The sequence below is a fragment of the Caretta caretta genome, chromosome 2 (genome assembly GCF_965140235.1).
Source record: "Caretta caretta isolate rCarCar2 chromosome 2, rCarCar1.hap1, whole genome shotgun sequence".
NCBI classification, from domain to species: domain Eukaryota; kingdom Metazoa; phylum Chordata; order Testudines; family Cheloniidae; genus Caretta; species Caretta caretta.
The window spans coordinates 229,625,744-229,647,217 of NC_134207.1; the positions used below are offsets into that span (position 1 = coordinate 229,625,744).

At 40.6% G+C, this 21,474-nt stretch overlaps 1 protein-coding gene across 3 annotated transcripts in view; it reads right to left on the reverse strand.

Moving 5' to 3' along the window:
- Window positions 1–510: 510 nt before the first annotated feature.
- The window catches only part of CUBN (cubilin), a 222,911-nt gene continuing 201,947 nt past the window's right edge, over window positions 511–21,474 (reverse strand). For all 3 annotated transcript variants that reach the window (XM_075125891.1, XM_075125892.1, XM_048838028.2), the window contains 8 exons: window positions 10,204–10,409; window positions 9,068–9,230; window positions 8,394–8,602; window positions 6,383–6,530; window positions 6,066–6,247; window positions 4,819–4,984; window positions 1,218–1,453; window positions 511–739 (listed from right to left, as the gene is read on the reverse strand). In XM_075125891.1, coding sequence (XP_074981992.1) covers window positions 632–739; window positions 1,218–1,453; window positions 4,819–4,984; window positions 6,066–6,247; window positions 6,383–6,530; window positions 8,394–8,602; window positions 9,068–9,230; window positions 10,204–10,409 — 1,418 coding nt within the window. In that variant the 3' untranslated portion in view covers window positions 511–631. The remainder of the gene's footprint in view (window positions 740–1,217; window positions 1,454–4,818; window positions 4,985–6,065; window positions 6,248–6,382; window positions 6,531–8,393; window positions 8,603–9,067; window positions 9,231–10,203; window positions 10,410–21,474) is intronic.

The following is a 21,474-nucleotide window of genomic DNA, read 5'->3' on the forward strand; positions in this document are numbered from 1 at the left end:
TCGTGGGCTACAGCCCACTTCATCGGATGCATAGAGTGGAATATATAGTAAGAAGATATATATATATATAAATATATACACATACAGATAAGTTGGAAGTTACCATACAAACTGTGAGAGTTTTTCTCCCAGCAATAAGTGTGGGCAGGTGCCCTTCAGGAAAGAGAGTTTTATCGTAACTAATTAGCCTCTCACAGTTTGTTAAATTTGTTAGTCTCTAAGGTGCCACAAGTACTCCTGTTCTTTTTGTATATTTTGTGTTCATCTTTTCTGTGTAACAAATTTTTTATGACAGTAAGTTATAAAACACATTTTTGTACATATTTTTAGACAGTTACTTGCTTTGAGAACGTTTATTTCAAATCTTGTAGCATAATTTTTAAAAATCACACTATATTTCAAATACTGATATCCAGCACGTTTTCACAGTTATGTGTAAAGAAGCAGACATCATTTTAAGTATAAAAGGAGCTAAAATTTGTTTGAAATAATTCTAAATGCACAACTGTATTTACAGTAATTTACTTTTATTATAGCGATCACAGTCATATCTCAAACAGTCACTTTATGACCTAATGTCTCTGCAACGTAGCTAAGTACTAAGGGATTGTACTTCCTTGGAGTAATGGTTCTAGCTAGTCCAAGTTAACTGGAAGCCTGATGGTAACGTTGCATATTCAGCATGGAATTTTATGAAGACTTGATGTGATGTCGCAGTAAATGAAGCAATGTTTGTATCCTAAAGAGGAAAAGAATATTAAAAAACCAATTCACATTTTTAAACATTTCCCTATGACAATATAATTAGGTATAAGCAGAGCCAGTCTGATATGCAGGCTGCCCGTTTACCCATTAAAAAAGCCACATGTGGTTTAAAACCTGTGGTCCCAATTTTCAGTTCATTCACTGCTGCACTTGGCAGTGGAGCACAGCGGGTGGATTTTGCCCACAGGCCGTTACCAGCATCATTTGGAACGCAAACAAAGCAGATGAGTTCTGAGAAAAAAAAGTCTTGATGCAGCCCAGTAGATGTCACTATAATATCTCCATTTGAAAAGACTAGAGGACTTCCTACTAGAATGCGACAGAAGCCCAGTTTATTCAGCTTTTTTTATTGTCCATATATAATTGCTGTCAGAGTTAGGTAAGCAATTTTAAAATCAAATGAGTAATAATGACTTTTAAAGAACTACTACAAGAAAATAAAGAATACATACCATCCCACAGTATGGTCCAGTCCGTGGATAGCTAGCATCTGACCCATTGTAAAGTATCAGGTAGTTCCTAGTACAGTCACCTGGGTCATCAATGCTGATGAAAACAAAGTTAACTGTAACAATACGTCCCTGGGGGGCAATAATGATCCATTCACAATCAGTATTGTTCTGGTAAGTTGCGGGATAGTCAGGGCTGGCAAATGAACCAGTGTTTCCATATAAGGTTCCTCCACATCCTGGAAACAGAGGGTATTCATTAGTTCTAAATGTTTATTTCTACAAAATACTGTACAACGCAGTTGCTTTATACCAATATTTTTATAGGTTCTTTTCCATGGGGCAAGAGACAAGATGTGTGAGGTAGTATCTTTTATTGGTTTCAGAGTAACAGCCGTGTTAGTCTGTATTCGCAAAAAGAAAAGGAGTACTTGTGGCACCTTAGAGACTAACCAATTTATTTGAGCATAAGCTTTCATGAGCTACAGCTCACTTCATTGGATGCATACTGTGGAAAGTTTAGAAGATCTTATTATATACACAAAAGCATGAAAAAATACCTCCTCTCACTCCACTCTCCTGCTGGTAATAGCTTATCTAAAGTGATCACTCTCCTTACAATGTGTATGATAATCAAGGTGGGCCATTTCCAACACAAATATTTTACATTTGGGGACAGAACACCACTAGCCATCACCTTCAGCCCCAACTAAAACTCCTCCAACGCATTATTAAGGATCTACAACCTATCCTGAAGGATGACCCAACATGATGATATATGGCATCATGTGCCAGCCATGCCCCTCTGCCATGTACATTGGTCAAACTGGACAGTCTCTACGTAAAAGAATAAATGGGCACAAATCAGATGTCAAGAATTATAACAGTCATAAACCAGTCGGAGAACACTTCAAGCTCTCTGGTCACGCGATTACAGACATGAAAGTCGCTATTTTACAACAAAAAAACTTCAAATCCAGACTCCAGCAAGAAACTGCTGAATTGGAATTCATTTGCAAATTGGATACAATTAACTTAGGCTTGAATAGAGACTGGGAGTGGCTTAGTCATTATGCAAGGTAGCCTATTTCCCCTTGTTTTTTCCAACCCCCCCAGACGTTCTTGTTAAACCCTGGATTTGTGCTGGAAATGGCCCACCTTGATTATCATACACAATGTAAGGAGAGTGGTCACTTTGGATAAGCTATTACCAGCAGGAGAGTGAGTTTGTGTGTGTGTGGGGGGGGGGGGGGTGAGAAAACCTGGATTTGTGCTGGAAATGGCCCACCTTGATTATCATACACATTGTAAGGAGAGTGATCACTTTAGATAAGCTATTACCAGCAGGAGAGTGGGGTGAGAGGAGGTATTTTTTCATGCTTTGTGTGTATATAATAAGATCTTCTAAACTTTCCACAATATGCATCCGATGAAGTGAGCTGTAGCTCACAAAAGCTTATGCTCAAATAAATTGGTTAGTCTCTAAGGTGCCACAAGTACTCCTTTTCTTTTTATCTTTTATTGGAGCAACTTCTATTGGTCATGGAGACAAGCTTAAGCAGAGCTCTTCTTCAGGTTTGGGAAATGTACTCAGACTGTCATAGAATCATAGGAGATCAGGATTGGAAGGGACCTCAGGAGGTCATCTAGTCCAACCCCCTGCTCAAAGCAGGACCAATCCCTAATTTTTGCCCCAAATCCCAAAATGGCCCCCTCAAGGAATGAACTCACAAGTCTGGGTTTAGCAGGCCAATGCTCAAACCACTGAGCTATCCTTCCCCCCCTCCGTTTGTCACAGCTAAACAAAGTGGAACAGATTGTTTAGCATAAGTAGTTAACAGATATTTCAAGGGACCATTCAAGGTGAAATGGCCTGTTAACACCTCTCCAATCATAGGGAAGAAAGTGTGGGGAAGCGGCTCTAGTAGGGTTGGTAGTGGGTTATAGATTGTTATAATAAGCCATAAATCGAGTGTCTCTATTCAGTCCATGATTTTCAGTGTCTGTCAGAGTTCTACATTTAAGCTCCCAGGCTTCTCTTTTGAAAGAGTTGTGCAGGTTTCCTTTGAGGATGAGGACTGATAAGTCAGATATAGAGTGATCGCATTGTGAAAAGTGTTCACCCACAGATGATGCGGTATTTTTATATCTTTTATCATTTTCCTGTGAGAGTTTATTTGAGAGCAGAGTGATTGTCTGGTTTCACCCCCATTGTAACCCATATAGCAGTGGTGGGCACCCTGCAGCCAGCCTGTGCCACTTCCCGCAGATCCCATTGGCCGGGAACGGGGAACCACGGCCACTGGGAGCTGCAGGCGGCCATGCCCATGGACAGTCAATGTAAACAAACTGTCTCACAGCCTGCCAGCGGATTACCCTGATGGGCCACGGGCGGCCCATTGGTCACAGGTTGCCCACCACTGCCATACAGGGTATCATCAAACAGCTACAACCCATACTTGATGGGGACTCTATCCTGAAAGAAATCTTTCCTGAACCCCCTCCTCTGGCCTTCAAACATCACAGCAACCTCTCCAAGCTCATCATCGGAAGCAAGCTCCCCACAAACCAGGACGCACTGACTCAAAGCAGCACCAGACCCTGCCAGAACAATAGATGCAAAACCTGCAGCCATATCTCCACTGCTACAATGATCAGCACTCTCCCACACCTTTCAAGATCCATGGGTCCTACCCATGCCTATCACAACAAGTGGTGTTCCTCATCCAGTGCACTAAATGCCCCAGTAGCAACTATGTGGGTAAAACCAGACAATCGCTACATACAGGAATGAACTCACACAGGAAAATGATAAAAGGTCGGGAATGGAAGGGGCAGACCAGTAACTTCTCATATCTGGCGCTCTGGGTCGCTGCTCTGTGCAGCGCAATGGCCCGCCCTGCCCTGTCTGCTCCCTGCCCAGGCCTGTCTGCCGCGGACAGGAGCCAAGCAAGCTGGAAACATGCTGAGGGGAGGGGGCCTCTGACTCACTCGGCCCCTGTCCCTGGCAGCTGGTCCTGGGCAGGGAGCAAAGGGGGTGGGGTGGGACACTGCCTCCCCAGACAGGCTCTCTCTCAGGTAGCCACCATGCTGCACTGAGGCAGTGACTGGGAGCGGCCAGCTTCAGCTGCGTGAGAAGTGGCTCCCTCCTGCTGCCAGAGAGAGTGGCCAAACGTGCAAAGACAGAGCCCGTGCCCCCATCCCTGTAAGTAACTCTGGTGGAGCGGGGAGGGGGCAGCGGCCCCAGGTTGGGCACAAGGCAGGGAGGTCACTGGGTGGTCATGTGTCCTCCCCCTTAGATTGTGCCCGCCTCTCAGTATCGGGAGGTACAAGTTGTCTATGGGCCATAATGTGGTCAATGAGGAGTTTCACTAAAAACTGGTGGCATGAAATGACCTATTTATTTGGCTGATTTGACACAGAATAACCTAAAATGAAAAAGATGGTATTCAATTTTCCCATATTTGAAGTAATCTAAGGCTAGTCTGGATAATGTTTAGTTTAACCTCTTGTTCACTGAATTAAAAATGCTGTGACTTTCAAACTTCAGACCTATTATTCTGCACAATTGCTAGATGTGATTACCAAGTTATCACTGCCTTACCAGTTGGTGATGAAGTCCAAGTGATCTCAAATCCATCGCGAGCAACTAAAATGTCACTCTTGAAACGCAGGTATACAACATGATTTTCAGGGAAGATTGGATTGGGCACAGTGTTTCCGCAATACCTGCCAAGTAGTGGGGAACCCGCATCACTACCATTTCTGACCTTTAAAGGAATACAAACCCATTGTTAACATTACATTCATTTTCATGGTGTACAAGGAAACAAACCACAAGCAGGGAGCAAAGGATTTGATTCTTATGTATGGCACAACTGAAGTTTCATTGTGAATATTCACAACATGTATTTTTCTATCTTGCTGCAAGCTGCTGCTCAGAAAGGAGAGAAGGCAGTTAACCAGTCTCTATAAGGCTTTCTAAATTATTGCACAGAACAAATACGGCCAAAATTTTTAAGCTCAACTTTATGGTATAGTACATTTTCCTTTTAATTAGAGTTGGTTGCTTAATGCCTAAGCTTTATATTTAAAATATACCCCTATACGTTTTGCTGCTGTTGAGAAATCTTAATATCCCAGATATGTGAATACTGCCTCTTCATCCTGCTAGACTGAAAGCAGAGATGGGGTCATGCTACAGAGTTCAAACCTATCTCTAGAGGAGGGTGAAGTAAGGAGTATAACAGAGGAGAAATGAAGACAAAATCCTTCCACAGAAGAAACTTCTGATTTCCGGCATCTGAACAATTTGCATTAGAAACTTAAGGATATATGTGTAAAACCTTCACCACTCTCAAAAAGAATGAGAAAATGGCTTTATGTGGTTGGTAGGAATCTTTCCCCTCAATCCAGAAAGCACCTTTTCAGCTACCCTACATCTTTCACTACAGATCAAATATCTACTATTTTCGTATATTTTTTAAGAGATTTTAGCACTTATGTGCTGGCTGATCAGCCTGTGAGTCTGTAGATCTGTTTTTCCACAGATGTTAACATCAAATGTAAATTACACCATCTTGAAGCTTTCTCAGTGCCTAGCAGACAGCGACACCTGGATGAGGAGCAGCTAGTTGATGATGAAATTATCTAGCCGTCTGCTTTAGAATTTTATACTGCCATCCATCACTGTAGTATCTCATCACCTTCAGTGTAAAATTGATAGCAATAGTGAAGTCTCTAATGTCCATTTAGATAGGGCTTGAGCCAAGCCTATTGAAGTAAAAGGAAAGACTCCTTCTGATTTCCATGGGCTGTGGATCAAGTGCATAACAAATAATTTCTCAATACCTCTAAGAAATCCAAAGAACATCGGCTGCTGTCCTCCAAATTGAAAGCATGGAAAAAGAGAGAAATAGTGTGATTCGGAGGAGCCTGTAGAATGATGGTACAATCCAAATTATTGGGATGGAGACCAGGCCAGCCAGGGCTCTTCAGATAACCAAATGACTGATTATATTCTCTGCTGCAACCTGTTTGGGGCGCGGGGGCGGAGGAAAAACAAAACATTTGTAAGCCTTACAAATTTCTGTGTCATTGCTTGTTTACTCTCCATAGTGAACAAAGAATCTGTAGGCATATGCCTCAAAAACTTCTTCAAGGCTTACCTGCAGTCTGATAGGTAAACCTGACTCTGTTATTAATCATGTATTCCTCTGATTTGAAAGTCACAATGGCAGTCCGACCATAAGAATAAAACTCGGGGACTGCAAAAGTTTCAGTGCCACAGAATCGATTGACCTGTCCATGGTTACCCTGGAATTAAATAAATATAAGTAACTTACAAATTGCAGTTAAATGGTAATTCCCTTTATCTACTTACCTTTGGGTGATCTTATTGCAATCTGATATGTTGCCATATTAAAATTTGATTAAAAATCTTGTCTTTCAGATCCACTCTTATGCAAAGTAAACTCAGCATTATGAACTCCCTGGATGAACAGCTTATACTTTCACCACACACTTTTTGTGTGTGTGTTTTACATTTAAAAAAGGGGGAAAAGTCAACTAAACTAAAAAGTGAACTATAATGTAAACCAAGTTTATATTACAGAGTGTTTTGCTTCTGTCTTGCCAGGGCAGCATTTTATAAAGGCATTATGTATCAGAAGGGTAGCACTGTTAAGTCTGTATCCACAAAAACAACAAGGAGTCTGGTGGCACCTTAAAGACTAAGATTTATTTGTGCCTAACCTGTTGTGGGTAAGAAACCCACTTCTTCAGATGCATGGAGTGAAAATTACAGATACAGGCATAAATATATATTGGCACATGAAGGGAAGGGAGTAACCTTACAAGTGGAGAACCAGTGTTGAAGGCCAATTTAGTCAGAGTGGATGTGGTCCACTCCCAATAATTGAGGAGGAGGTGTCAATACCAACAGAGGGAAAATTGCTTTTGTAGTGAGCCAGCCACTCCCAGTCCCTATTCAAGCCCAAATTGATGGTGTTAAGTTTGTAAATGGATTGTAGTTCTGCAGTTTCTCTTTGAAGTCTGTTTTTGAATTTATTTTTTTTTGAAGAATGGCTACTTTTAACCACATCCACTCTGACTAAATTGGTCTTCAGCATTGTTTCTCCACTTGTAAGGTTACTCCCTTCTCTTCATGTGCCAATATATATTTATGCCTGTATCTGTAATTTTCACTCCATGCCTCGAAGAAGTGGGTTTTTTACCCACGAAAGCTTAGGCGCAAATAAATCTGTTAATCTTTAAGGTGCCACCAGACTCCTTGTTTTTATAAAGGCATTATCTTTGTCATCAGTAGCTAGGTGCAATAGTCCATATTCTATATGTTCTTAGGTATCAAAATTGCATTTTTTGTTACATGTATAAACATTCAAGAAAAAAATCCTTTTTTACAATTAAATTTAATGTACCATTTTGCTACAATATTTTCACAGTGTAAAAATTTGAATTTTAACTGCATTTTGATTACTGATGGTAATAGTTAAACCAATGGAGATTGGGATCAGGGTTAAAGGCTTACTGCTATATCCCTGACATAATTTTTATGTGTACTTTTTATACAGATCACACTCTAACATTTCCATAAAAGTAATGTAATATCTAAATATGTTAAAAATGACATTCAGCCACCACTAGAGGGCAACCAAAAGTTAACAGTGATTTTCATGCCCAAATTGAAACAACAAAAGAAGGTTTAGTCATAGTTAATACAATGGAAACAAACTATTTCTTTCTGTGCCTTTGCCATAAACCCCACTTTTTGCAAGTACATTTGTTTTTATCATGATTCTTGAATAATATGATATAAAGTCTGTTTATGAAAGCCTACTATTGGGCAATATTTAATGAATGTTAAGTTTGGCGGAAATATGGCTTGATGTAATTATGAGAAGTTACATAGCACACAGTGAGTGAAATGTCCCATGTGCACAGGATTTGCATAAAGCCACTTATGAGACTTACGTGACAGTGCATAATGACTTGTATGGGCCCCCTGTATAGGAATGAATTTAATCCAGTATCATTAACACAATGACTCGCAGAACCCCCAAACAGTGATACTTCTATTTTCTCTGGTCCAAACAAGGTGAGAACTAGATGTTTGTTACTAACTTTTTTGACCAGTGACATAAATTGTGCATGTCTTACCATTGTTGGGTCCTGGAACTCTAGATAATTCTGAGAGCAGTCCTGTTTGGAGTGGAGGTGGAATGCCTCTACCACCAGTTTGACTTGCTGCTGTGGCGGGGCGTCAATGATCCATGTGCAGAAAGTAAATGGTGGATAGGCATTAGGAAAATTAGGTGACATTGTGGTTTGTGGGGTAGAAGTTGCATTATATGTTCCGCCACACAATCCTGTTGAAGCAATAACAACTTAATTAATTGTATCTCGATCCCACAAGGCGTGTGAAAAAGCTGTCCACCTCAGCAAAACTGCTTAATTGTTTATTGGAATTCGTTATGATTTCACATTGATCTTTTGATGATTCTTTAGAGGCAAAGTATAAATAAAAAACACTCTGATCACGGTGTCAAGCTACATCTATCAATCTCTGTGCCTGCATATGTTCTACATGCAGAGAAATGTTTGTTTTCCATATTCTCATGATACATATTAACCCTCTATGGTGAATTGTTCTCATTTTGCTCTTGAGGCTGACAACCATCCTGCAATCAAAAGAGACTGGACTGCAGCTGGAGTCCAGTGATGCTGCTTTTAATTTGATCACAAGACACTTCGCAGAGTGCAAAGTGCACCTACCCACTACCTACACATTTCTCTTTGGGGTAAATAAATAAACAAACAAATAAAATACTTACGATCCACAATGGCGTAGGTAGCATCAAAACCTGCCCTTTGCACAGAACTATCTGTGACAAACTTCACCATCAAGAAGTTATTGGTAGAAAGAAATGGAGCTGGCATGGTGGACCCACAAAATGTGCCAGCTAAATTGGCATTTTCATTATCTCCATCATACAGCTAAAAGGGGAGAAAACACTGGATACCTCACTAATATTTTTGGCACTTGTGCTATTTTAATATAAATATATTCGTAAATTGATTAACAAAAGTCTAGTTCTCTGAACTCTTATTTGACTTTACAGTTTTAAGACCCTTTCCTCCCATTAATGAAAGGAAGATGCTCTTGGGCTTTCATAAAAATTGCTGATTATTATAGTTCACATCTTCAAATAAGCTAATTATCTTAGAAAGTGTGATCTTATTATTTTAGATCCCTAATTCAAGAAAGCAGACAAAAATTTAAACTTTTTGGTTGGGGTGGGGGAGTTCATTTTTTGATGAAAACTCAAACATTTTCAGTGAAATGTTTTCACAAAAGTGTCCATTTAATTGAAAAGCAATTTTCCATCAAAAATATTTTGGTGGAAAATTCTTGACTAGATCTACAGTATACCCATCTTGATGCTGGGAGCCAGCATTTCAGAATGTCCTGCTACGTGTCTTGCCTACTATGTACTCATATACAACAGAATGGCGTCAAGACGTGAGGATCCATTATTTGGATTTACCTTTTCATAAGTTTTAAAATAAGAAGTGCTTTGAAACAGTTTGGTAGGATAAAGTAATTCTTTAAGTGTTCTTTCAAAGTATTTGACTTTGTCTATAGTGTAAGTTCTATTTTGTTTGTGGCATTTTATATAGTAAGTAGGCTACACATTTATATTTACAATTCAGTTAAATCCTGAAAGTGAAACCTATCCCCACTGAAGTCAATAGCAAAACTCCCCTTGACTTCCCAGTGCCTAGGATTTCACCTTGAGTCCTTCAATAATTTACCATACTGCAGAACTTTCATTTTCAAAAACAAGCAATTTAATTTCTCTGTGAAGAAGATCTCCTTCTACTGATTAAATTTTAAATCTCTGATCCAACATATTGAACGAAGTAGTTTATATATATCATGATTAGATTAGAATACGGTTTCTCTTACATTGACATAATCATATCTGCATCTTTGAGAAGATGGTGCTTCAAGAACAAATGAGGTGAAGGTGAGGTTGATCAGCTTGTTTACAGATGCAGCTATGATCCACACACATTCCAAGTTTTTGTCATATGTGCCATCCATGTCAGAGTCTGGAGAGCCAAAGCTGTAACTTGAATTTGTCAAATAACCGCCACAGCCATGCTGAGGTCCTGTTAAACAAGCAGAAATAATTAAGTAAGGCCTGATAGCTACTTACAGTTGAAACCTTATTTTAATTTCACATCCCATATTTTTCCATCATACACAGTAATATTTAATTGCCTTTCAAACAAAGCTATTGTGTGGACTATTTGAATGATTAAAGTGCCTGCTTTGAACACAAAGAGCGCTATATAAATGTGAATCATGATCAGGTATGGCAGACTGATTTAAGAAGGGCAAGCGATTGACACATACAGTACATCTGGTTTATCCCATGCATATTTCTCTGATATGCTTTAAAGGAGTATCTATAAAAATTCATATGAATAAACAGAACTTAGGGAAGGTATAGAATAACGATGTCATGGGTCAAGTTGTCAAGAGTTCCTAAGTCATTTAGGTACTTCTGTACATGTCACCCAATATGAATATAGTAAATAAAGACATATTTGAAACCATCTGCTCAGCGTGAGAGGATGTTATCTGACTTCTTGAAAAGACAGTCTGACCTTCCCAGTCTCCAAAGAAGCTTCTAGAGAAATAAGAACAGGAATGGAGACCATGGTTTTCAAAAGAGACAAGTTATTCTTGGTGCCTCAGGTTTTGAGTTCTTAGTTAGAGACACCATAAAGGAACTTGATTTTCAGAGGGTGGGTGCTCAGCACTTGCTGATGATCAGGCCCCATTAAGGTGCCTCTCACTGAGCATCCATTACTAAACACTTTTGAAAACGTTGTACTTTAAAAAGCTTTTTGAAAAGGAAGCAGGGAGGTAGAGGACAGAAAAACAAAAGAAGCATAAAGAACAAGGAGTACTTGTGGCACCTTAGAGACTAACAAATTTATTTGGGCATAAGCTTTTGTGGGCTAAAACCCACTTCATCGGACACATGCAGTGGAAAATACAATAGGAAGATATATATATATATATATGTATATATATACACACTGTGACAGGGCAAGGGCAGATGGCTATAGAAAAGTAGAGGGAGATAGATATATTAGCTCCAGGCTAAACAAATCCCTGATACCAGGATAAGTGAAATGGCAGCTGCTTCAGGTCAATTAAGACACCTGGGGCCAATTAAGAACTTTCCAGAAGGCAGGGAGAATGGTAGGTTGATTGGGACACCTAAAGCCAATCAGGGGCTGGCTGAAACTAGTTAAAAGCCTCCCAGTTAGTCAGGTGGGGGTGCATGTCAGGAGCTGTGGGAGGAAGTTGCGCTGTTGCAGAGGCTGAGTAGTATACACCATATCAGGCACAAGGAAGGAGGCCCTGAGGTAAGGGTGAAGTGGATCTTGAGGAAGTGAGGGCTGCTGTGGGGGAAGTAGCCCAGGGAATTGTACATGTCCTGTTTGTAAAAGGTCAGCTACCATAGCTAATACTATTAGGGTCCCTGGGCTGGAGCTCGGAGCAGAGAGTGGGCCCGGGCTCCCCTCCCCCCACCTTTGCCCCCTGATTAATCACTGAGACTGGGAGACAACAGAGACTGTGTCAGGAAGGATAACTTCTCCTCACCTCCCTTGCTGGCTTATGATGAAAATGGCTCAGTAGACTGTGACCCTTGTCCCTAGAGAGAGAAGGGTTACGTGGAGGGTCACAGTGAGCCTCTGAGGCTAGCGAAATCCGCCAGGAAATGCGGGACCCATGGAGGCAAGGACAGAGCTTTGTCACAATACAGAGAACATGAAAAAAATGGGTGTTGCCATACCAACTCTAACAAGACTAATCAATTAAGGTGGGCTATTACACTTCAATGTAATTCTTACCAGCTGCTCAGTTTCTTACATAAAGCGTGGAAAAAGCAGTAGTTCTTTCAAATGGACTTTTTATCCATCGTCTAGAAAGAATTCTTTGGACAGTAGAGGGCACTTTGACTTTGAAAATCTAGTTAATGATACCCTTCCCCCATCTATGTGGAGGTAGTACACTCTTTTCCAGATTTTCAGATCTGGGTGCTTAAAGTGACTTATGAGGTCCATGCACAGGATTACACACGGCCTGATTTTCAGAAGTGCTGAATTTCAGGAGGTCTTGCACCTGCACAGCACCTTTGAAAATCAGGTCACTTTTAATTAGATATCTATGTCCTTAACTTTAGTTACCCAGATTTGAAAATTTGTCCCGATAATTTATAAAAAAAAATTGTGCTGAGTCAAGTGGCTTTTAGACATAGATGATTATCCAGTAGATTGGACACTCCTCTATTAACCTCTAATCCATTCCCAACCCAAGTAAAAAGTACAGAATATTTGCAGAGACATTTGCTTGCATCTTTTCTATATTCTAGTTTCCTGGTGCTTGACTGGTTCACAAGGCACTAGTTAAAATTGACCAGCTTGTTAAAATCATGCATCTTTCTCTGATCTCTTTGGGGATTCTTGTTCAATTATCTAACTCACACACTGGAATATAGTAGGCATTGCTAACGCTTTTGCTCGTCTCATAAAGAATGCCTGAAAAGTTTGCAAGATAGGCAATAACAGTCGATCATCTCCCACAATGAATGCTTTTACAACAGTAAGATAAGCAAAATAATTTACTTTTTGTGGCAAAGCAACCAAATGTAGTTAGATCCAGAATCTCATTTGCATGTGTAAAATATGACTTTCTTCCGGACAGCGGATGTCTTAACCTTGACACACTGATACATTTCCAAGCATATAACTCTAGACACTGCCTCAGCTAGTGTTGCAAAGGGATAGTTCTGGAGTAAAATCAGCCTCCAGTCACCAGTATTGCATCAGTATCCATGTGCTAGGGGCAAGAGTTCTGCAAGACTGTAATAATTAAACCAGTGTGACTAAGTATAAAAGTCATCCTGCTGTTCCAACTGAAGCTGGGAAAACTCCACACAAACAGAAGCTGATTTAAAAAAAAAAAATCCTATTCCACTGAGGCGCTGTAGACTTCTTTATCACTAGTAATGAATAGGGAACACTTATAATAGGAACAGAATGAAAAAGACAAGGATTAGTTGGATCTAATCCAGCTTTGTGCACTAAAGAATCACACATTTGGACGAGTCCTAAAATAACTGTATTTCTAATGCAGAACTTTAGAACAAAGAGAGGGGAAATGGGACCAATTAATTATGAGCCAAAAAAGATACTTAGGAAGACTAAATCAAAGGTGACAGTGCTTGTGGGATGGGGTGCTTCTTTGCTACATTCTTCTCACTGTTTGTACTTTTTCAGAATAAATATACTTTTTGAAATAAAGTTTATTAGGGCTTGATCCTGCAAGAAGCTAAGTACTTTGGCCCTCATCTACCAAAGCACTTAAAGACATACTCAATTTTAAGGTTTCAGAGTAACAGCCGTGTTAGTCTGTATTCGCAAAAGAAAAGGAGTACTTGTGGCACCTTAGAGACTAATCAATTTATTTGAGCATAAGCTTTCGTGAGCTACAGCTCACTTCATCGGATGCATACTGTGGAAAGTGTAGAAGATCTTCTTATACACACAAAGCATGAAAAAATACCTCCCCCCATCCCACTCTCCTGCTGGTAATAGCTTATCTAAAGTGACCACTCTCCTTACAATGTGTATGATAATGAAGGTGGGCCATTTCCAGCACAAATCAAGGGTTTAACAAGAACATCTGAGGGGAGGGGAGTAGGAAAAAACAAGGGGAAATAGGTTACCTTGCATAATGACTTAGCCACTCCCAGTCTCTATTCAAGCCTAAGTTAATTGTATCCAATTTGCAAATGAATTCCAATTCAGCAGTCTCTCGCTGGAGTCTGGATTTGAAGATTTTTTGTTGTAATATCGCAACTTTCATGTCTGTAATTGCGTGACTAGAGAGATTGAAGTGTTCTCCGACTGGTTTATGAATGTTATAATTCTTGACATCTGATTTGTGTCCATTTATTCTTTTACGTAGAGACTGTCCAGTTTGACCAAAGTACATGGCAGAGGGGCATTGCTGGCACATGATGCCATATATCACATTGGTGGATGTACAGGTGAACGAGCCTCTGATAGTGTGGCTGATGTTATTAGGCCCTGTGATGGTGTCCCCTGAATAGATATGTGGGCACAGTTGGCAACGGGCTTTGTTGCAAGGGTAGGTTCCTGGGTTAGTGGTTCTGTTGTGTGGTATGTGGTTGCTAGTGAGTATTTGCTTCAGGTTGGGGGGCTGTCTGTAGGCAAGGACTGGCCTGTCTCCCAAGATTTGTGAGATGTTGGGTCATCCTTCAGGATAGGTTGTAGATCCTTAATAATGCGTTGGAGGGGTTTTAGTTGGGGGCTGAAGGTGACGGCTAGTGGCGTTCTGTTATTTTCTTTGTTAGGCCTGTCCTGTAGTAGGTGACTTCTGGGAACTCTTCTGGCTCTATCAATCTGTTTCTTCACTTCCGCAGGTGGGTATTGTAGTTGTAGGAATGCTTGATAGAGATCTTGTAGGTGTTTGTCTCTGTCTGAGGGGTTGGAGCAAATGCGGTTGTATTGCAGAGCTTGGCTGTAGACGATGGATCGTGTGGTGTGGTCAGGGTGAAAGCCGGAGGCATGTAGGTAGGAATAGCGATCAGTAGGTTTCTGGTATAGGGTGGTGTTTATGTGACCATTGTTTATTAGCACTGTTGTGTCTAAGAAGTGGATCTCTTGTGTGGACTGGACCAGGCTGAGGTTGATGGTGGGATGGAAATTGTTGAAATCATGGTGGAATTCCTCAAGGGCTTCTTTTCCATTCTTCCAGATGATGAAGGTAAAAAATCCATTACAATCTACATACCACACAGACTATGCTGACAGCTTGTGCCACACGCTCTCAAAGAAACTGCGGAACCACCTGATCAACATCCTCTACAGCAAACAGGGAAAGATAAAGAATGAGCTCTCAAAAATGGATACACTCATAAAAACCAACCTTCTACACAAACTTCCTCATGGCTGGACTTTACTAGAACTAGACAAGCCATTTACAACACACACTTTGCTTCTCTACAAAAGAAAAAGGACACTAAACTTTCTAAACTACTACATGCCACAAGGGGCCACAGCAATGGTTCCCTCAACCCACCCAGCAATATTGTTAACCTATCCAACTATACTCTTAGCCCAGCAGAAGCAGCTGTCCTATCTCGGGGCCTCTCCTTCTGCCCCTCCACCCCCACGAACATGATACAGTTCTGTGGTGACCTGGAATCCTATTTTCAACGTCTCCGACTCAAGGAATATTTCCAACATACCTCTGAACAACATACTAATCCACAGAGACCTCCCTACCAACACTACAAAAAGAAGGATTCTAGGAGGACTCCTCCTGAAGGTCGAAACAGCAGACTGGACTTCTACATAGAGTGCTTCTGCTGACGTGCATGGGCTGAAATTGTGGAAAAGCAGCATCACTTGCCCCATAACTTCAGCCATGCGGAACACAATGCCATCCACAGCCTCAGAAACAACTGACATCATAATCAAAAAGGTTGACAAAGGAGGTGCTGTTGTCATCATGAATAGGTCGGAATATGAACAAGAGGCTGCTCGGCAGCTCTCCAACACCACTTTCTACAAGCCATTACCCTATGATCCCACTGAGAATTACCAAAAGCAACTACAACATTTGCTCAAGAAACTCCCTGAAAAAGCACAAGATCAAATCCGCACAGAGACACCCCTGGAACCCTGAACTGGGATATTCTATCTACTACCCAAGATCCATAAACCTGGAAATCCTGGGCGCCCCATCATCTCAGGCATTGGCACCCTGACAGCACGATTGTCTGGCTATGTAGTCTCCCTCCTCAGGCCCTACGCTACCAGCACTACCAGCTACCTTCGAGACACCACTGACTTCCTGAGGAAACTTCAATCCATCGGTGATCTTCCTGATAACACCATCCTGGCCACTATGGATGTAGAAGCCCTCTACACCAACATTCCACACAAAGATGGACTACAAGCCATCAAGAACACTATCCCCGATAATGTCACGGCTAACCTGGTGGCTGAACTTTGTGACTTTGTCCTTACCCATAACTATTTTACATTTGGGGACAATGTATACTTTCAGATCAGCGGCACTGCTATGGGTACCCGCACGGCCCCACAGTATGCCAACATTTTTATGGCTGACTTAGGGGACGAGAGCTGAGGAAGCGTTGTTCTAATGCCCCTACTCTACTTGCGCTATATTGATGACATCTTCATCATCTGGACCCATGGAAAAGAAGCCCTTGAGGAATTCCATCATGATTTCAACAATTTCCAACCCTCCATCAACCTCAGCCTGGTCCAGTCCACACAAGAGATCCTACGGTGCTAATAAACAATGGTCACATAAACACCACCCTATATCGGAAACCTACTGACCACTATACTTACCTACATGCCTCCAGCTTTCATTAGGACCACATCACACGATCCATTGTCTACAGCCAAGCTCTAAGCTACAACCGCATTTGCTCCAATCCCTCAGACAGAGACAAACACCTTCAAGATTTCTATGAAGCATTCTTACAACTACAGTATCCACCTGCTGAAGTGAAGAAACAGATTGACAGAGCCAGAAGAATACCCAGAAGTCACCTACACCAGGACAGGCCCAACAAAGAAAGTAACAGAATGCCACTAGCCATCACCTTCAGCCCCCAACTAAAACCTCTCAACGCATCATCAAGAATCTACAACCTATCCTGAAGGACGATCCCTCACTCTCACAGATCTTGGGAGACAGGCCAGTCCTTGCCTACAGACAGCCCCCCAACCTGAAGCAAATACTCACCAGCAACCACATACCACACAACAGAACCACTAACCCAGGAACCTACCCTTGCAACAAAGCCCGTTGCCAACTGTGCCCACATATCTATTCAGGGGACACCATCACAGGGCCTAATAACATCAGCCACACTATCAGAGGCTCATTCACCTGCACATCCACCAATGTGATATATGGCATCATGTGCCAGCAATGCCCCTCTGCCATGTACATTGGTCAAACTGGACAGTCTCTATGTAAAAGAATAAATGGACACAAATCAGATGTCAAGAATTATAACATTCATAAACCAGTCGGAGAACACTTCAGTCTCTCTAGTCACGCAATTACAGACATGAAGGTCGCTATCTTAAAACAAAAAATCTTCAAATCCATACTCCAGCGAGAAACTGCTGAATTGGAATTCATTTGCAAATTGGATACTATTAATTTAGGCTTAAATAGAGACTGGGAGTGGCTTAGTCATTATGCAAGGTACCCTGTTTCCCCTTGTTTTTTCCAACCCCCCCCAGACATTCTTGTTAAACCCTTGATTTGTGCTGGAAATGGCCCACCTTCATTATCATACACATTGTAAGGAGAGTGGTCACTTTAGATAAGCTATTACCAGCAGGAGTGTGGGGTGGGGGGAGGTATTTTTTCATGCTTTGTGTGTATAAGAAGATCTTCTACACTTTCCACAGCATGCATCCGATGAAGTGAGCTGTAGCTCACGAAAGCTTATGCTCAAATAAATTGGTTAGTCTCTAAGGTGCCACAAGTACTCCTTTTCTTTTTACTCAATTTTAAGTAAGTACGTGGTCCCATGGAAGCCAATGGGATTGAGTCATGAGTGAACATAGAAGACAGACTAACTCACACAGCACTCACAGTTGTCAGATTTGCTAGCACGCTACTCCTCGGTAATGGAGCCATCTTTTCCTATAGTTATTAGCTTCCATTTGTTTGTGCTACACTGGGAGAAAGGAAATTCGGGCCTTATGATGGTGCACTTCATTGAGCATGGTGCTGGTATCAAAAGAAGTCCCATGATAGCAAAATATGAATAATGGAAAAGCAGCTAGCCATGGGTATACAGTATGAAATGCACTGACACAAAGGGGAAAACAGACCCTACACTCTTATTACAGTAAATTCATCCTGGCTAGAATAGCTGATATGGCACTTGTGAGGGGATAAATTAAGAAAGATGTATTTTGCAGTTAATAAAACAGCTTTTTCATCAATAGTGTTTATAATGCTTAGTCTGCTCAAACTGATTTGAGATAAGTGGAGAAATTTACAGAATATTATAACAACTTCATGGATATCTAAAATGGAAACCAGCCAAGATGTCAAGTAGCCTGCATCAAGCAAAATGCAGAGCAGTATTTGTTGAAAAGCTATTTATCTAAGGTAGGTTTTTCTTCAGTTCAATGGAGCAGTGACAAGTTTTATATCTGCTGAGGATCTGCCCCAGGTGTCTGAGTTCTTTGTTTTGGGCCTCCCTCTTCTCCTCCCACTCTACCTCATTATTACAAAGTTGCTACTGATGACCAATCACATATGTCCATGAGAGGTTTTTCAGCTGCCCATTCTTTCTGAGGAGCCAGTAATCTGTTCTTTAACTGTCCGCTTCTCCTTTTCTCATCTACGCAGCGTGGAGCCATTTGTGCATGCTGAACATTTTTGGGTTTGTTTTGCTTTGGGAGAAGAAATGGTATAGATCTTAAATAGCTGGCATTTCTGAGAGGTGCATGTACTATTGAGCTAAAGGACAACTATGTGCGCTTCAAACACATTTAAAGGATGTATTCTAACTGTGCAATGGAGTGCACTGCTAAACTTATTCAGCTGTCTCACAAATGCATGCTTCTGAATAGTTATTTCTTCACACATATTGCAGTAACAAAGGTATATTTATAAACAGAGCAGAAAGAGTTAATATAAACATGACATGATTTGTTTGTGTTATAAACAGATCAGGTGGTGTTATAAATCAGTGGTTCTCAACCTTTCCAGGCTTCTGTACTCCTTTCAGGAGGCTGACTTGTCTTGTGTACCCCTAGTTTCACCTCACTTAAAAACTACTTGCTTAAAAAATCAGACATAAAAATACAAAAGTCGCAGCACACCATTACTGAAAAATTGCTTACTTTCTCATTTTTACCATAGAATTATAAAATAAATCAATTGGAATATAACTATTGTACTTACATGTCAATGTATAGTACATAGAGCAGTGTAAACAAGTCATTGTCTGAATGAAATTTTAGTTTGTACTGACTTCACTAGTGCTTTTTATATAGCCTGTTGTAAAACTTGACAAATATCTAGATGAGAAGATGTATCCCCTAGAAGACCTTTGCGTACCCCTATGGGCACACACATCCCTTTTATAAGCAAGATATTTACCTGCTGGACATTGCAACAATCTAGAACAACTGACTGACTAATTAGTAAAACATATATTAATGATAACTCTTTATAAATGATTTGTAAGTGTATCCCTAATATAAAGTATGACTGACATTGCAATGAACCATATTGAACATGGCATGGTGTATTTCTGTATCCATCTGAAGGTGTATTTCAAAACTGTAATTGGGATAATATCTAGACCAGCAGTAACATTGAACAAATAAACACAAAAACAATGCCTCATTTTCAAGATCAGTTAGTATTAAAAGGGAATTAACAGGACTGTAAAAACCAGGGGAGTCCAGATCTGTTTTTGGTTTTTCTATTGCACTTATCACTGTAATATGTAATGGCTCTGATCCTGCAATTGGATCTGTACAGACAGGCCCATGTGCGGAGTGTCAGTGAAGTAGATGGGACTGTATCTTGACCCCAGGTACATGCACAAGAAATCAGTGGTAGGATTGTGGCCTCAGTGATGAACAGGTACACTAGTGGTAGCAGTCGTGGACTTCAGAATGAATCCAGGTCTATGAAGCTGTTAGGTTTTTTTTTTAATTTAGTAACAATGTCAGCCATGGTGAGAAATTTAGCAAATAGGTGGGTATTGGGATTACTCCACATTACTTCAGAGTAGCAGTCGTGTTAGTCTGTATCCGCAAAAAAAACCAGGAGTACCTGTGGCACCTTAGACTAACAAATTTCTTGTATTCTTGTGAATGTATGTGTGTAAAACTACCTTTTTCCTTTTGGAAAATATATTTGGTACTGAGAGGGGACTTAATGTGGACAATATATTAGAGACCAAGCTCATCCTTACACAAGATAGAAGATTGGATCTTGCTATCTTTGAAATCAATGGGAGATTTGCCATTGAATTTGATAGGAACAGCATCAGACCCAAAGCCACCATTCTGTTTCTAAATACTTCTAAGTACAGCTATGTAAAGTGTTCACACAATTAAACCCCAAACACACAAAATGTGCATGATTTCAGGTTTGTTACATATGCCTTGGAAGTTCTGTGACCCATTTGAGCCTGCCTAGGCAAAAGTATAACATTGTACTGAAGTGTTTGGCATGGTCTCAACACAGAACCTAGTGAAACTCAGTGGTTTCATCAGAACTTCGAGTTGGGATTTGTTCAAATCCAACACACAAAATGATATTTGGTGCAAATGCTTGTGGATCAATTCTGCCCCCGCCTCCAGAAAATGTTTTGTAAGAACCTCTGTGAAGCAAAACTGCTCTGTGAGTTATGGTTCAGCTTCTCCACTCAGATCTCTACTCTTTTTCTGAGTCTCTCCTGACAGAATCACACTGTGTGTCCACCTTGATCTCCTGTGATAAAAGTCTAACTGAACCAAATGGATTGTGAAATCTGTGCCATGCACTGCAGTTTTATTGGAGCTGTGGGAGCTATGAGAAGGTAGGCCAAATTCAGCAAGAGTATTAACTTGCTACAGTCAAAGACACATGCTTATGAGATTTTTGTTCAAGAGACAAAATATTTCCCCTTAAAAATTTTTCACTATAAATCTGAGTCTCATCTTTGCTAATCTGTGACTCACAGGATTTAACTGTCACTGCAGATTAGCAATGCCAGTGGCAAGATGTTACTAAAATAATTTTATATAAATTAGTGCAATAAATTATGTTATTAGTGTCAGAGGTAAGAAATTATTTATACAGAGTATAAATGACACCTAATGGCACAATCCAGTAGCTATATTTTGCCTTCAGGTGCACATATGGGGCCCAATCTTCAGAGGTGCTGAGCAACCAAAACTCCAAGTGATGTCAACAGGAGCTGCAGGTGCTCAGCACCTCTGAAAATCAGAGCCATGGTACTTACACATTGAAGCTAGTGGGAACCTAAGATACACACACATCTCAAAGGTAGGGGTGCCAATTTAGGTTGGATGTATTCCTGGAGGTTTCATCACA